The 17560-nt window shown below is 37.3% G+C and overlaps 3 protein-coding genes and 1 non-coding gene across 6 annotated transcripts; 1 reads left to right on the top strand and 3 right to left on the bottom strand.

Moving 5' to 3' along the window:
- Positions 1 to 389: 389 nt before the first annotated feature.
- Positions 390 to 4903, bottom strand: LOC125201268 (Leucine-rich receptor-like protein kinase family protein). The gene is made up of 4 exons (XM_048099308.2): positions 4163 to 4903; positions 1154 to 4075; positions 565 to 948; positions 390 to 503 (listed from the first exon to the last, which is right to left on the bottom strand). Exons 2-3 carry the CDS (start codon positions 4056 to 4058, stop codon positions 566 to 568), a joined length of 3288 nt encoding a protein of 1095 aa, XP_047955265.1. The 5' UTR covers positions 4059 to 4075; positions 4163 to 4903; the 3' UTR covers positions 390 to 503; position 565.
- A 4050-nt stretch (positions 4904 to 8953) lies between these two features.
- TRNAN-GUU (transfer RNA asparagine (anticodon GUU)) lies at positions 8954 to 9027 on the bottom strand. The gene has a single exon. It is a non-coding gene; the product is annotated as a tRNA-Asn (tRNA).
- Positions 9028 to 9754: 727 nt separating this feature from the next.
- LOC125201112 (glutathione S-transferase U19-like) lies at positions 9755 to 11320 on the top strand. Its single transcript, XM_048099037.2, has 2 exons — positions 9755 to 10147; positions 10821 to 11320. Exons 1-2 carry the CDS (start codon positions 9827 to 9829, stop codon positions 11166 to 11168), a joined length of 669 nt encoding a protein of 222 aa, XP_047954994.2. The 5' UTR covers positions 9755 to 9826; the 3' UTR covers positions 11169 to 11320.
- A 9-nt stretch (positions 11321 to 11329) lies between these two features.
- LOC125201111 (ubiquitin carboxyl-terminal hydrolase 25-like) lies at positions 11330 to 17038 on the bottom strand. 3 transcript variants are annotated; one of them, XM_089065497.1, is made up of 9 exons: positions 16661 to 17038; positions 15178 to 15670; positions 14931 to 15027; positions 14747 to 14839; positions 14140 to 14226; positions 13118 to 14058; positions 12286 to 12414; positions 11666 to 11800; positions 11330 to 11580 (listed from the first exon to the last, which is right to left on the bottom strand). In XM_089065497.1, the coding sequence occupies exons 1-8, from the start codon at positions 16842 to 16844 to the stop codon at positions 11680 to 11682; spliced, it is 2145 nt and encodes a 714-aa protein (XP_088921623.1). In that variant the 5' UTR covers positions 16845 to 17038; the 3' UTR covers positions 11330 to 11580; positions 11666 to 11679. The 3 variants fall into 3 exon arrangements, with proteins under 3 accessions (XP_088921623.1, XP_088921624.1, XP_088921625.1); XM_089065498.1 differs by having other exon boundaries at positions 11330 to 11577; XM_089065499.1 differs by having other exon boundaries at positions 14931 to 15006; positions 16661 to 17037.
- Positions 17039 to 17560: the final 522 nt, after the last annotated feature.

Below are 17560 nucleotides of genomic sequence, written 5' to 3'. Positions count from 1 at the left end.
CGCGGGACAGATGAAGTACTCCCTTCGTCCCTCTGTAGCTGAGTCGTATTCCTTTTTGGGTTGTCCCACTGTAGCTGAATCATTTCCTTTTTAGGCAAAAAGCAACAACTTTTCTTCTCTCTTACTTTATTCTCTCTTCCTTTTCTACTTTATTATTCATTTACTTAAATAACTTAAAATAACTTTTCTTAAATCCCGTGCTAAAAAAGACGCATCTATTACATAGGAACGGAGGGAGTATTAATTAGGAGTTAATTAAGAGATAAAAAGGAGAATTAGTAGGGTTAAATAATTACATTAGCTGCGTAATGATACTAATAATCTCTATGCTTGTAACAAATTAGAAACACCAATAGCACATAAACCTATGTTGTTGTTAATATAAATCAAATCAGAAACTAATGGCTCAAATTATTATTAGCAATGAATCGATTCTAGCTAGTAATCCACCTTTACAATTCAACATCAGAGTGGTTGCATCCTCCTACATTCCCATCTTCTTCCTATATAAAGTTAAATAAAACTCAATAACTAAAAATCATACACATTGCTAAAGAAAGCTACCTCAACAATAATCCTCTCCATCCAGAGGAGTTTCTGATGTTGGAGACGCGACCGAATCTGCGGCTCCATCCCTCGCATCAACGAGCATGGCGATCACCTCCCTCATATTCGGCCTATTCAGAGGCGACGTGCTGGTGCAGAACAACGCGATCTTGAGAACCAAGAACATCTCATTAGTCGTCCTCTTAGCACCTAGATCAATACGCCGATCGAAGATCTCAGACGCCGTGTCCAGCTTGTGCATCGACCTCCTCACCCACGTCACCAGGTCCCCGCCCTGCTCCAGTGGCTGCACCGGTGACCTCCCCGTCACTAGCTCTAATAGAACCACTCCAAAACTGTAGATGTCACACTTCTCGGTCACCTTCATTGTGTACGCGTATTCTGAGACAGTGTTTAAACACGTTAAACGAGCGGTTCTCGTGAAATCAGTTGGCATCACAAAACATAGATACTGATATTCATAGATTAGTGAACTAATATATTCTGTGATGTCAGCTGATATTAATATAATTGCAGAACTGATACGTTTTGACTTTAAGAAAAGTTCTGATAAATATTATAATGTGTGACAAAAAAAGTATTTTACCAGGAGCAATGTATCCATATGATCCAGCAACAGCAGACATTGATTTAGAGTAGGAAAACTCCATCAGCTTAGCCAAGCCGAAATCGCCTACGTGCGCCTCGAAATACTCATCGAGCAAGATGTTGTTCGACTTGATATCTCGGTGTATGATCTGAGGCTTGCAGTCGTAGTGCAGATAGCAGAGTCCCTCAGCAGCACCGAGAGCAATTCTGTAGCGTGCGTCCCAGTCCAGCATCGTCGCTGTCTCGTCTCCGTGTAGTATCTCGCCAAGGCTCCCGTTGGGCATGTAGTGGTACAAGATGAGGTTGCTGTCCTGATGGTAACAGAAGCCGTACAGTTTTACGATGTTCTTGTGCCTAATCGTCCCTAGAGTCGATATCTCGGCTCGGAAGCTGCTGTCGCCTCCTTCCCCGCGCGACTTCAGCTTCTTAACCGCGATGGTCTCGCCATCCGCCATGACGGCCTTGTAGACCACGCCACAGGCGCCTTTCCCAACGACAGCTGCTTCGGAGAAATTCCCCGTGGCTTCGACTAGGTCCTGGTAGTTGAAGCCCTGCTTGGGGAAGTAATAGCCGTCTAACTCATCCTCCCTGATTTGGTCATCGAGTGAGGCGAAGGAGGGCCCCGGGCGCCTCATGATCCAGCAAACGACAACGATGAAAACTAAGGAGACAATACCGATGCAAAAGGAAACAATGCTGATTATTCGCTCTTTCGCTGAGCCATCCTTGAACCAGCTCCGGTTTGGGGGAGATGGTGTTTGATCCGAATGGCATTGGCTCTGGCCGACCACGCATAAACCGTTGTTTCCAACGAAATTACTCGCATCCATCTTCTGGAAAGTCGGTGTGTTAGGAACCACTCCGGATAGACGGTTGTTAGAGAGGTTGCATTGGTTGAGGCTCCTCAGCCCCCCTATCGAGGTAGGGATTTCGCCACTGAGCTCGTTGTCGTTCAGGCAGAGAATCTCAAGCATCTGCAGGCTCCCGAGGCTGCTCGGGATCGAGCCACTGAGATTGTTGTGGCTCATGTTGAGAGCAATCTGAAGAGCTGTAAGTTGGCTTAGCTCAACAGGAATGCTCCCTGAGAACAAGTTTCCTCCCATTTGCAGCTCAGTTAGCCTCACTAAACCACCTACGCTCCCGGGAATCGAGCCTGTCAATCTGTTATCGGATAGCTTGAGCAATTCGAGCTTCACTAGCGAGCCGAGTTTGTCAGGAACGGGGCCAGTGAACGAGTTGCTGCTAAGATCAAGCCTCTCTAGCTTTACACAATTCCCCAACTCTTCCGGGATGCTACCAATCAACTGGTTGAACGAGACGTTGAACGCAGCGAGCTTCACAAGATTCCCTATCTCTGGAGGAATGTGGCCAATGAAATGGTTGTGTGACAGCAGGAGCCTCTCTATGCTTGTAAAGTTCCCAATTTCCGGAGGGATAAGCCCTGAGAATCGATTTTGTTGAAGCTCGAGCGCTGAGAGGTTCTGAAGCTTGGTATACTCAACAGAGAGGCTTCCAGTGAGTAAGTTGTCACCTAACATAAGCTGATCAAGTGATTTACATGTTTTGAGGCCATGGGGAATGTTTCCCGACAACCGGTTTGATCCGAGGCTGAGAAAATTCAGCTTCTGATATCGACATATATGCGGAGGAATGCTGCCTATGAGGTTATTTTTGGAGAGGTTAATGATTGAGATGTTGGATTTGTATCCAAGAAGTGGAGGGATTACACCACTGAGGTGATTGTTGAAGAGCTGAATGTCTTTCAAGAAAACGAGGCTTTGAAACGCTAACGGGATCGAACCAGTTAAGTTGTTTATGGACAGATCCAGCTTCTTCAGCTGGTGCAAGTCCCCTAACTCAATGGGAATCTCTCCCACAAGATGATTCTCAAAGAGGTAAAGGAGCTCAAGCCGGGACACCCGAGAAAACTCTCTCGGGATTACCCCGGTCAGTTTATTCTCAGAGAGATCAATCTCAACTGCATTTGAACAGTTGGTTAGCTCAACTGGGATGCTCCCATTCAGCTGATTTGTGTAAAGGTACAACCTTTTTAACACGGGCAGCTTCCCGATCTCTCGTGGGAGAGCTCCCGACAACTGGTTCCCGTTCATCGCCAACAGCTCCAAGCTAGTGAAGTTACCTATGTCAGGAGGGATCTCACCACTAAACAGATTGTTCCAAAGAATCACAGTGGTTAAAGACTTGAGGCTTTGAAGCTGAGAAGGGAAAGGGCCTTCTAGCTTATTCTCAGCTAATCCTAACATAGTTAACCCCTCACATTCACTGATCTCAAAAGGGAGAGGGCCAGAGAGGAGATTTCTCCCAGCCCTGATGATCCTGAGCCTCTTCAACCGTCCTATCGACGAAGGGATCTCGCCGGTTAGGTTGTTACTATACACCACAAGCTCCTCAAGAGAGGGAAGGCTGCCAATATCATGAGGGATTCCTCCAAAGAGATAGTTCTCACAGAGGTACATCTTTGTGAGGGATGTGATGGTGCAGAGGTGAGACGGGAACTCGGAGTGGAGGCGATTCGTGCAGAGGTCCAACACTTGGAGGGATTGGAAGGAGCTGAAATTGGAAGGGATTGGGCCAGAGATGAGGTTTTTGGAGATGTTGAAGATGGCTAGGTGTGGGAGTTTGCTAATGGAGGAGGAGAGATTGCCAGATAAGTTGAAGCCACTGAGATTGACAGCAACAACAGTGTTGTTTGAGATACAGCCTATGCCTTTCCACTTGCAAGGGTTGGAATCCAATGGATTCCAGCTTTGGAGATTGAGGTAAGGATCAGTGAGGGAGTTCTTGAATTCAAGAAGAATGTTTCCCTCTTCATTCAATGATTGGACAGAAGCAATTAAGCAGCAAAACATTATTGTCAAATTCAAAATCTTGCTTCCTCCCATCACTGGAAACAGAGGGCCTGCAACAAAACAACACAACACAACACAAAATCAAAACAGGGAAAATTCAAGAAACACACAATATAGCATATGTTGGGATTACTTACAGTTACAGATAGAAATGGAGCTGACAGGAATTGAAGAATTGGGAGTGCCCTACATTGTAAGCTTCATAGAAAACATGATTCATGAATGGAAAAAAAGGCAATAATTCATGATCTTGTGAGCCATAAAGCAAGCAGAAAGGGGGAGAAGCTCAAAAGGGGAAGGAAAGGCCTTGAGCCAATTACAGTTGAGATAAATGTGGAAATTAAATATCCATATAAATAAGTGCTACTAGAGGAGATAAGTCACATTAAAGGTGAATGGAATTGATTGACAAGGCAAGAAGCAGGAGATGAACCAAGAAAGTCACAATCTAGGGCATGAGAGGAATGAAAAGGGTCAACTACAAAACCTCACAAAAAGGCAGCCAAAATGTGGTGCATGTGAGCTCTGAAGCTCCACAATCAGCCTCTCTCTTTAGAATTGAGGGATTCATCATTTCAATTCTCTCCATTATTGGTGGAGGGAGGGAGGGGGGATGGAGATGGGACGTGGGAATACTAGGATTACAATCTTTGGCCATTGAGTTTTGGGGGTAAAGATTGGATTTTTATTCTTATTTTTAAAAGATTTTTGAAAGAGAGTTCTAATTTGGAGTGTTGTGGGAGTGATGGGATTGAATTGGGTGATGATTTGCAGCAAGACTATGGAGGGTTTGTGGAGGGAAGGTGGGTTAGTGGGATGGTGATGACTGAATTCAAGCTTATCTTTTTCTTTGGCTACTTTTTTCTAACTTTCAGTGTTGGGTTTGGCATCCTTGAAAAATACTGTCCTCACACCACAATTCAAATTCTTCTTGTTTTCGTCTTTCTATCTTCGTCTACTGCCAATAATCTTGATAATTGACAACAAAAATACGAGTTTAATAGTACAAAATTGGTAAAATTAATTATTATTTTTCACGAAAAATGAGTCTTGCAACCATCGTCTTTCTGTTTAAATACTCTCTTTGTCTACTGTCAGTCGTCTGAACGGTACGAGTTTTATAATATAAAATTGATAAAATTAAGTGGTTGGAGTATCGATTGTTGGTGAAAAATGAGTATTGTCTCACTAGAGATAGAAATTTATTTTAAATAGAAGGGGACCAAATTTAGTTGACGGATTGAAGTAGAAAAAAACATGATTTTGTGGACGAGGAGAATTATTTATTAATGATATGAGAAAATAGAGGAGGATATAATTTGAAAATAAAGAGAAAATAAATTGTATATTTGTCAACGGTTGTTTGGCAAATTTGCCGCCAAAAAAACGGTTGTGAAAGAATATAATTATACTTTTTTTGGACTTAATTAGTGGGGTGTGAATTGAAATTGAAGGTGGTAGATTCTGATAAGGTTAATTAATTGGAGGTAAATTCATTAATTGTTATTGAATTTGATTTGTCCATAATTTATAAAATTAGTGTATAATAAAGTTTTTAAAAATTATAGACAAAAGCTAAAAAAAACACTAATAATTAATGAATTTACTGTCAATAAATTAATCAAATATTGTCATAAATTGAGCATAGATGTTGATTCATTGCTTCGTAGAAAGCTTTTTATTTTGTCAATATTAGTGATAATAAGATATTCGTGCGTTGAATTTCAATTCAACGCCAATCCAAACGTTTGGCAGTTCTAACTCTTTATAATTAAAAAAATACAGATGTACATGGTTGACAATAAATAAATAGTAGAATTTGTATTTATATAAAAGTATCCCAATTGGATAAGAGAAAAATGATATCATACGTTGTCAATTAGTAGTAGGGTAATAGGAGTATTATATTTTATTTCATGGAACATTGCAATGCAATCAGAGCATTGATACTATAATGTTAGAATCATAATGAGGAACAATCTTTTCTACTTGAATCCAGCCTACATTCAATTTTTTCATAACAAAGATAAATAATTGCCAACTTTATTTATAAGACTTATCTATGTTTCGAGTAAAATTGACATTATTCGATTCAGTTACACTAGTGTATAGCAATTTATGCTGCTTCATGAGTGAGAGACAAATGCAAATTGGTCGTGCAGGGTTTTAGGGACTTTTAGTTTTTATTCTTAAATTTTGGGATATTGATATCTGAATCGACTGAACAGAAAAAAAATTGAAATTTGCTAAAATTTTAATTCAAATGAAAACAAAATCCAAACAATTAAACAAAATTCTAAATTTCAATTTGTTTGAATCAGATATTCAGATTTCGGATATTTTGCTCGTCCTAAAACGGGTTGACTACACATCCCATATACTCCATCCGTCCCACGTTACTTCATTTTTTTTTCAGCATGCGATTTAAGAAAGTTGTGTTTAGTGAGTCAAATAAAATATAATAGAGAGGGTAAATTAAAAAAAAATAAAGTAGGTGTGATTAGATGTTTTAACTTTAGCCAAAAAAAAAAATAATTCAAATAACTTGAGACAACCCAAAATGGAATACGACTCAAGTAACTTAGGACATAGTCTCCTATAGTAAGTATATACGTGAATGGCGGTGTTGGTATTTTGTGGATTGAATTGGGCCATTTTGGAAAGTCAAAACCCAACCCCACCTCTACTAGTCTACAAATTTCCACTTTCAACAAATTCAATTTAATGCAACTATTCAAATATACATAATTGATAAGTCTGATTTATCAATGATGCTTACGTGCCATTTTTTTAATTAAATTTGAAACAGTTACACGAAAAATTAATTATGCGAATTTTGACAAATAGAACGTCTGACGTTAACATATAGTACTAGTAATTACCATTCATATTTAAAAACTACTATGAATTACATAATTATGTCGACAATTTAAATATCGGGCCCAAGAATTAGAAGCCCAACAATTAAAAGTAGTTTTGTAGAGATTTTGAGGGAACAGCTTTTAATACTATGAAAATGTTTTTTTTTATTGAAAATGAGGGATCTACTTTTATTATAAAAAATTAATTATTTTCATCAACTAGTGACTTTCATATATAAGTTTCGCCCCAAAATTGTTTTATTGTCAGAAACTGTCCCATTTGAGTGTAAATACAATATTCATTCCATTATTGGTGAAAGACCACAAATAAAATAAAATAAGGAAAAATTGACATTCAACTCATAAAATTTTGATTTTGTATAATTCTGTAATTTTCCTATCCTGCAAACTCGACCATAATTTTGTTAAATTTTGCAATTGTCCCATAAAGACTGTCTACCGATGATTATTTGCACTTATTTAATGATATACTACTGATACCTATATGAATACAGTGTGATTAAAGTAGAGTTTCAATCTCATTTTCACGTTGCGATGAGTTGTGAACCACATTCGTGAATCAGAAAACTCGACTTACACATTATTAATATCAGTAGTTATTTAGTAGTACTAAATACTAATAATCACCAAATAACCAGTAAGTTATTTTTCAAGTAGAGTTTCAATCCCTTCTGAACGATTAACATTATTTTGGTGTTAATTAATAGTACTAAAAAGCTATATCATTATTAACACTAATAAAACTCTAATAATTAAAGCTATATTAATTTAGATAACAAATTTTCTGATAAACATTATTTTTCAAAAACCATCACCAAATACTCCATAATAATACCAGTAGTTATTTAGTGTAAAAGAAGTGTTGTTATACTCCCTCCGTCCCGCTTTAGCAGTCCCATTGACTTTTCTGCCCTCTTTTTGTAAAAATAATAAAAAATTGTTAAAGTGGTGAAATAGTAAAGTAAGAGAGACAATAATGTAGATAAGGCTTTTCTCTATATTATTCTCTCTCTTAATTTACCATTTCTCCTCTTTAACTATTTTTTTATCATTTTTACAAAAAGAGGGCAGAAAAGTCAATGGAACTGCTAAAGCGGGACGGGGAGTAATATATATATGGAAAAGTGTGAATTCTGATTATAATCTTATAAATCCAAATGTCGACTAATAAAGGAAAAGTCGGCAATTAGATTCTCAGACGATATCATTAAATGGTTTTGAAGAAGCCAACTATTTCGACTTCTTCATATCGTCCATCATTAAAACACGACTAAAAATTAACCACTAATTACATTCAGAGTATAGTTATTTGGTAAATTTCTTAAAATGTAACATAAAAATCATCAATGCAGAAGCTGCCGACATTATTAGAACAGATAATGCTTTTTATAATAGTAGTTATAGAAATAATAAAGATTTCAAATTTGAATATACACAATTTATGAATTGGAGATTCATATTTTCGGTTGTTTAATTGTTTTGGCTATAATATCATGTTATGTCGAAAGAAGTTACTCCCTCCGTCCCCCAAATATTACCCACTTTGACCCGATACGAGTTTTAAGAAATGTAATGAAAAATTAATTGAGAGTGGGTCATACTTTTATATATTAGTTTTATAATAAAATGTGAGTAGAAATGAGTTAGTGGAATATGAGGTCTACTACAAAAAAATTTATATATTAATTTTATAATAAAATGTGAGTAGAAATGAGTTAGTGGAATATGAGGTCTACTACAAAAAAAATGTTAAAGAGTGAAATGGAAATGGAAATGGAAATGGAAAATGGAAAAATGGAAAATAGTAAAAGCAAAATATTTATCCTTTAAGAAATGGAAAATATAATGATTAATTAAGTTGATGGAGTGGAAAAAATCAAATAAGTCCAACCTTTGAAAGTGCCAACGTTTGTTCTTCTTTTTTGTCTTTCACTAGCTTTCTTGAAATTTATGTGATTTTCACTTCATCTAATTAAACAAAAGAAACATGCAATATTAGCAAAATAAATAAATATAATTATATTGGTAATAAAATTTAAAAATGAGCGCTAGAAGGAGGGCTTGAACCTCCGACCTTGTGGTTAACAGCCACACGCTCTAACCAACTGAGCTATTCCAGCTATATGTTAAGAATGCTAACCACTTATATAATACCTTAATCAAACATAGAAAATTTGTACATACATAAAATTTGAGAATATATGCTGATTATAACAAATCATAGAAGGATTATTTTTGCAGTTTGGCTATATTTGTTTTCCCGTTTACCTCTCAAAATTTGGCATCCCCACTGGATTCAATCAACATGAATGATTAACAAATAAAAGTGAAAATCAAATGATAAAAACATTATATACGTAATTGAGTGGAGTATATTCTTGTTCATGATTAAAAGTTAAACTAAAGTAGATAAATTAAGATAAATTAGCATTGAAAATAAAATATCAAGAGTGGGAACCTAATTTGGTATAGTGGATCTCAATTATTGCCATTTTATGCATATTACTTACCTAATTCTGAAATTTGATTAAATAAATCATACTATTGGTTTTTGGTTGGTTGTTTCATTTTGGCATCTATGACATCTATATAATAAATTATATCCTTTTTCTGTTGTTATGATAAGTTGATCACTATAGATGACAAGCATACTTGATCTACTATTAGTATTTAATATTTCAGGATCATGTTATCTATTTTCAAATCTACAAATCACGTGTTTTACTGCAGCATTAACATTAATTTATTTCATTATCATCATTGAATAATGAAATAAAGATTAGACAAATATTTGAGTAGCTAAGATATGCTCCATTGTTTAACAAAATATGATATTCATGATTGATATATTCACGTTAAATAAGTTCAGCACAATCATTCACAAATGTGATAGATCAATCAAGAAAGTTTGCAAAGAAAATGAGTGGTGGTGATGAGTGGATTTTGATAGATTTTTGGTCAAGCATGTTTGGATCAAGGGTTAGGATTGCACTTGCGGAGAAGGGGATTGTTTATGAGAGAAGGGAAGAAGATTTTCCGAAAAAAAGCCGGCTTTTGTTGGAGATGAATCCGACTTACCACAAAATCCCGGTTTTGATTCACAACGGCAAGCCTATTTGCGAGTCTTGGAACATCGTGCAATATATCGATGAAGTCTGTTGTTTCGCGCCATTTCTCCTTCCATGTGATCCTTATGAGAGAGCTCAGGCAAGGTTTTGGGCTCATTTCATCGACCACAAGGTCCTCTCTCTCTCTCTCTCTCTCTCTCTAAATATTCGATCAACGATAGGTTTAATCTTTCACTAAGTAGCGACGGATTTTCTTATTGTTGTTGCATGCAGGGACCATAGTAGAAATTTGTTTTATTTTCCTATGTTTTATTGTGATGATATAAGCTTTTGCATAATGATTCGCACAAAATATCAAAAATTTAATCATGTTATAAGAATATAAAAGATGTTTTTTTTAGTTTGGTAGAGGCTTAAGCTCGTCTTGCTTTTATGTGTGTCTGTTGGTGTATGTACGGCAAAACACAAAGGTGGATCTAGGAAACAGATATGTCGGCAGTGATGGATAACAGACGAAAAACAAAAGTGAAACCTAAGCTGAAGGGTTGGGATGGAGCTGTTGCATCGTGAATCGACAACTCCAATAGCCGAAACTAATGGGGTCGGTTAATCCCTTGCCCTACTTGGGCCCATCATTGCAAAAGCATATCGGGTTTACGCCCGTCGCTAACCTCATCAACGGAAAATATCAGCCATTAAAACATTATAAAGACAAAGGATTTAGATTATGAAATGCTTGCTAATTGTATTTAGCAACGAAAAAAATAGTCGTTGATCTTTTTTTCTTTTCTTTTGTTCCGTCTCTTTGATCAGTCTCTGATGATCTATGTTTGCGTTGATGGCAGCTACACACCACGAGTATAAAGACGATGTCGTACAAGACGAAGGAAGAGTTGGAGGCTGCCGAGAAGGAGATGGTCGAGCACCTGAAATTACTCCAACATGAGCTTGGTGAGAAGGCTTATTTTGGAGGGGAGGAAGTGGGATATCTGGATGTGATTTTAGGTGGATTTTGCACCTGGTTTTCTATATATCAAGACTTGGGAAGCTTCAGCATCCTTGATGAGCTCCCTAAGCTCATGGCATGGGCTCACCGATGCATGGAGAGACGAACCTTCTCTGAATCTCTCCCCGACCCTGACCGGCTTCGTGATCTCGTGCATGACATCAGAAGACGCAAGGGCATAGAATGAATTCATGGATCAATCTGTGTTGGTGCAGTGTTGTTGGTGATGTAGAATAAAAAACTAAATACTAGTTGCTTAGGGTTTATCTTTTTTGTGTGGGAAAATGGAGATGAATCTGAACCATTCAATCGAAGCTTACAAGGTTGGTGTTATGATCAGTTCAAGAATACCTCAAACTTTGCTTCTTCATTGCATTTATATGTATTCAAAACTGGTAATGGCAAAAAGAATATTGTACAAAGATTGTATTGTGTGCCTTCTCCAATGCCCTCTCTCTCTCTCTCTGCACCAACGGTGCAGCTGCGCCGTCTCATCAAGACTTACCTAACTCGGCAACCAGGTTATCTAAGTTTGCATCCGCGAAATATTTACAAGCATATTGATCGAATGGGAACAGATCACACTCTCGTTAAAACTGCTGCAATTCAAAATGGGGGAAAAAAAACATTATGCATATGATAATATGGGCCAAGATGTTTCAAACATTGAAGTGCAAAGCGTACCATGTCTTGCTCGGTTAAGTGTCGGATAGTTGTGTCTCTTGGCTAAACAACTTGAGACGCTCAACTAATTTTGCTTTCAGTGATTCAGGAACCTTGGAAAGAAAAGCTCTCTTCGCTTGTGCAATGAGTAAGCTCCTGCACAACCACCATATATACATATTAATGAGGTGTTCACAGGAATATGACCAAACCGAGAATGAGAAGACAACATGATAGCTAAACCAAATGCATCAACAAACAAAGTCGAAGTTTAACTTTACTCGCATCAAGTATGAAAACCAACCAGATTGAAGCCAAAGAATATTACCAAAGCAACAATTAAGACTCGATCAAAATTATATTGACATGTTAAAAAACAATTTGCAAATCACGACAACTTATTATATTTTCATCTCCGACAAATATAATTTTGTAGAATTCGTAATGTTTGAGCTCTCCTTGGTCCTTAAACAGTAACTTGTCCCCATGTAAGTTTTACAAATTGTAAGGCAACAATATTTAAAATTCGTATGGCAAACAAACATGATGTGAACTTGCACCTAATATATACTAATATACTATATTCTAAAGCACGAAACTACTATTTGTTAATCTTGAACAATAAATACAAGAGAGCTTACTTCCTCTCATGGTCATTCAGTGCAGAATTCCCTGTTTCCTGACACGACTTTTTTGCTGCATGCATGAAGCTATGCACTTCCTCGGACCATCCACATGAACGTAGGATCATGGAAGCTTCATTTTCAATCCTGAGAAATGTAAAAACATTATTTAGTATATTCCCTACATACATCAGTAGATTCAATCAGAAATTTGATCAGTAACTTCAGCCGGAAAAATATCTGCTAAATCAACAAGTAAAAAACTCTGCTAGATAAAGGCAATGAGTAGATTACTCCATTGGTGATCTTGTTTCTTGTCTGTGACAGAAATGGAATCAATCAAGGAGTAAGAAAGTAAGGCAGAGATGTATATGTTCCATTCCAGAATGATGAAATTGGTTAATCATGGGTTTATTACAAATCTAAAGTTACGGTTAACGATTCTTCTTTTGAGGATGAAAGATCAGTCCTTGCCTGTTAAAGGCATCTCGATTACACATGTTTCCCTATCATCAAAAACTCAATTATTTGTCCTATGGTAATTAAATTCAAACAACAAGGTAAACATCACATATCCGTCTCAGGAGGACAGCGACCATGAGTATACTAGAGGGAACAAATCCAGCCGTGCACATCAAAGAAGGGGTAACTGAATACAAACCATCTCCTAGAATTTTTCCCTAACCAAGCATAGATTTACTGCTTCAAATAAATCAGCACGAACAATGTTAATTAACAAAAGAATTCTTAGTCCTGGGGGAAGCTATTATGCAAATTCAAAGTAGAAACATCAGGTAATTAGCAAAAGAAAGGCAATTCTCTACTTAATTATTCAAGTAAAGTGACATACGATTCCTTGAATGTTTCAACCCTTGCACGAGATTGGTCATCTTTGGCAAAAAAGATGCACGGACAACCATCCTTAATCTTCCTCTTTACACATGAGTTGTTAGAGGCCCCAATATTTCCACTGAGTGGGCCTTGGCAGTTAATAGTCTTTTGTGAGTCCGTCATGTGAGCAGACCCATCCACTTCAGGCAAACAAGATAGCCCTTTCCCTGTTCTCTGAATATCAGCTGACGCTTTTCCCATACACTTAGTGTCACTCATCAGCCCACTAAGGCCAGTTCTGTCTTTTTCATCTGGTGACTCTTTCTTTTGAACGGCAATCCTAATATTTCCAGGGACAAGAACCTTGCTGGTACTCCCAGAGTCATTAAATGTTCTCTGCTGACTAGGGCGCTCATGATCAATCTTAGACTTAACTGAATCACTTGTCTGACTATGGTGGGTTGAAGACTCTTGAGCATCTACTTGTCTTACACAAGAACCAGAGGTTTTACACGTCCCAGGTTGGTTATCAGAAAGATCTCCCGCATTAGCAGGGGTCTCCACATGACCAGTCCTTTGGCATGTATGTGTTTTAGTGCCGTTGGTCGCAATGATATTATTTGACCTGTTAGTCCCAGAACGGTTGGCAGAAATTTTCATGCTAAATGGTTTTTCTGCACAACCTGACTTCTTGATAAGCGATCTACTGCCAGTTGACTTATTGGTCTCTTGCAGATGATTGGAAACTTTATCTATAGAACCAGATTTTGGCATTGTTGATATCTTATTGCCATTTGACTCGTGTGTCTTAGATCCATTAACCACTGCATCAACCCGAGTGTGGGGTCTCTGTTTTGCACGGGAGAAGAAAAGTATGTACACTTTCTCTGATAAAACCTCCTGCAGGGTTGAGACTGAAACATAAGTATCATTGCAGCAGTACCAGCGGCCAATCGCATCCTGAGCATACAAACCAAGTTAGTAAAAATATACTTCTGGTTACAGACTAAAATCAAGAGAATTCGACAACCCTCAAACGACCTTGATATATGCATAGTAGTGCCCAGAATCAGGAGAGAAGCCTGAATGTACAATAGTACCAAAGAGGTTATATTCCGGTTGTTGATCCTGCATAAAGAAGACATCATTTGTGCATCAGTAAAAATGTAAAAATACTGAACAATCTTATGACAATTCTCTATACACCTATCTAAAGAAAATCATAGCTTGTCAAAGAGGCTTCACATGAACCCTGAGAACTATATTAGTGTGACTTTAACAACCAGGATCATAAAGTGAATGAATCACAGAAGAACCTCCACAGATGTTCAAATCATTTAAGTACAAAGTTGAGCAGTAATGGATCAATCAATCATGAGATGCAAAAGCAAGCAAAAGTTATTACGAAACCTAAGTGCAAGGCAGTGGCTCCCAAGATTCTTGACAACACAGGTTTGAGGGGAGACCGATGGGTATCTGAGGTTGATATGACTGATGTACAGCATGAGCTTTTGAGTATCAAAACGTGCAAGAAACGTTAATAGGGTTGGTAACATGAAATAGTAGCATGAAGGTTGTTATCATATTTACAAGTTTGTACTGGTAACTTTTCAGGTTTGGAGGAAGAAGAAAAGAAGAAAAAATGTACCTTGCTTCCTTTGAACATGTAACTTGACAGCACCAATACCTCACCAAATGCAATGGGCTTATCAATCTTTGAACCAAATGTACCCTCAAACCTCTAATCAAAACAAAAAGAAGAAATAAGGTCAAACATTCTTACTCACTAAGCCAAAGTAAACAAATAAAGCATGTTCCAGTAACTGGCATACCTTTAATTGAATTACAAGAACATTTGGAGCCTCAAGAATCGACATTTGCTTCCTTGCTGTTACCAATTTTTTGCAACTAAACAGGAACAAGTTTCCACTACATAAAGTCAGAATTTAAACAGCAGTAATATAAGTGAAACATGCTGGTAAAAGCTCATCTGCACACACCATATATGAGTAAAGAACAACATGGTATGGACAACCAAACTAATCTATCGTCATAATATTAAGAAAGCTAAATACTTACTTATCACACTTGTACTTATTATTTCCATCCAATACCTCAGGCTGAAAAAACTTCTGCAAAGCTTCTCGGAGTGATCCACTATGCAAAATATCCAGACTTATATCCATTATCTCATCAACCTTATTTGACTCAGCCCCACATGCCAAACATTTTACTTGACTCTGTAATGTCCCTCCAAAGATCTCCTTGATCACTGTTTCTCCAGCCCCAGCAATATCATCACCATTGGGAGCCCCATTTCTCCCTCGCTGTTGTTGCTGCAACTTCTTTAATCTTAAGCATGTATTATGGCACGCGTCGATCACATAGCGCAAAAACTCATGAGCATCCTCTTGCCTCCCGGAGCGAAAATGCTCAGCATAAATCCGCAAACAGCTATTTATCTTTATAGGCGCATCTGAAACTGAATCACCACTTAAAGAGCGAGCAATGCGTTTCTCTAATAAGCAGAATGGACAATCCCCCTTCTTCTCCTTTCCTGTCCCAAAATCACCTATAAATGTTTATGATGTTAATAATTTGTGGGCTCACCAATCCACTCTCCACCCTTAAACTGAAGCATCATTATACAATTGGAGAATAAATTAAATTCTAATAAGATGCAGAGTTCATTTTATTAAAATACAAGATAAATTAAATTTATTTGTTAATCACAGAATAAAGGAACTAGAATGTAATGTAATCCATAGACTGTGTTTATCAATAACCCTTAATATTGTAAGGTTTATGTTTAACCAAACTACTGAATGTCCTAGGTTCTAGACACCAAATGGGACAGACTGGGACCATTTAGTTCCAATTCTCAACACCTCATAGTCATAGACGAAACATCATATTTATAAAAATCTATTATCCATTAGATTTTCCACATAATTCCGTATTAAGTTAGCCTGGGTACCATCTAGACAGTTTTCAGCTTCATTCCTATAAATTCCACACCTTCGGACCATTAAATCGGTGATAATATACACTCTCTTGAGATTCATTCACCTATAAACTACACACTTCCGGACCATTATTTCAGCGATAAATATATCGCAAGCTCAATCTAACCACTAGATGAAAAATTGACAAAATTAGCATTTATCACATCAGCCCCCACCACTCATGAATGTCAACTACGAACTAGAACGACAACTTGTTTACTAAGTTCCATAGCAGCTCCCCACAGATTTAAACAATTCCATCACATATCAGTCTTGCGATACCAAGAAGAGAATAACCCCCAATAAGAAACCTCGTATCAGCCCAAACAAGCCTTAAACAGTGAAAACTCCTAAATTAATAAGCATTTCCAGCTCGAATCCCAATCTTGTCACACTCAATACTGCAATTCTACATAACAAAAATTCAATTAAAGTAAAATCAAACCATAATAACAGTCAATCACATAGTTTTGAGTAATCAACTAATCATCACGATGAATAACACAAAAACAACATACGTAGATATGGAGGGAGAGAGAGAGAGAGAGGCGGCGTACAAACGGAGGAGTGGAGGAAGCGGAGGCAGAAATTGGCGAGGGGAGGGGTGAAGGTGAGGCACTGCAGGACGGAGTTGAGGTAGCAGGTGTTGCCGAGGTTCCGGAGGCCTAGCGGCGGGGAGCCGTACTTCCGCTTCAGCGACTTGAGAAGGCTCGGCTGCCACGTCATCTGCAGCATGGCCATCAGCGCGCCGCCGCACCATTGGCCGGCCGCCACCTCCGAGATCGCATCACACTTGCAGATTCTGCTTTTGTTCGGACTGAATTCGTCGTGTCGATGATTTTTTCCCCTTTTGTCGCAATTAAAACTAATCGGGAGCTAAAGAGGGGTTTCTTTCTGGGGTTAGGAGGTTTTCTTCGTTATTTTTTCCTGAGCTTTTTTATTATTTTCGACTACTTTTTTTTTTGTTATTATCGTTATGTAACTGTACTAATTTATATTTTTAATAACACTATTATTTCTATTTTTGTTTATTTAAAGTTAATTATATTTAACCGTAACTGGGCGGGCGGGAGAATGTGGAGTGTGGGCCCAGGTCCCAGGACATGGTTTTGGAATGTACTAACATTTTCTTTGAATGATAAGTTAATCTTAAAAATTAAAATTAATTATTTCGATTTCATTTTTACAATTAATCTCATTGAGCTCAAATATCACAAAAATGAATGGTAATATCACACAAATAAATACTTCGTTCGTTTCATGTTAATAGAATTATTTTTATTTTGAGAAATTTCAAATTAATTGAGTCATATTTATTTTTAAAAAAAACAATTTTACTATTTACTTTATTATCTTTTAGTAATTTTTTTCACTATTCATTTAACGCATTATTCTTAAATTATTTACCTAAAAGAAAATAGTAGTAAAAATTAATCGTAAAATGAAATGGGAATAAT

Source organism: Salvia hispanica, chromosome 2, assembly GCF_029641045.1.
Source record: "Salvia hispanica isolate PSC_SH4W2 chromosome 2, Shi_PSC_v1, whole genome shotgun sequence".
Lineage (NCBI taxonomy): Eukaryota > Viridiplantae > Streptophyta > Magnoliopsida > Lamiales > Lamiaceae > Salvia > Salvia hispanica.
The sequence above is the reverse complement of the archived record's forward strand: the minus strand, read 5'-3'. Positions and strand labels throughout refer to the sequence as shown.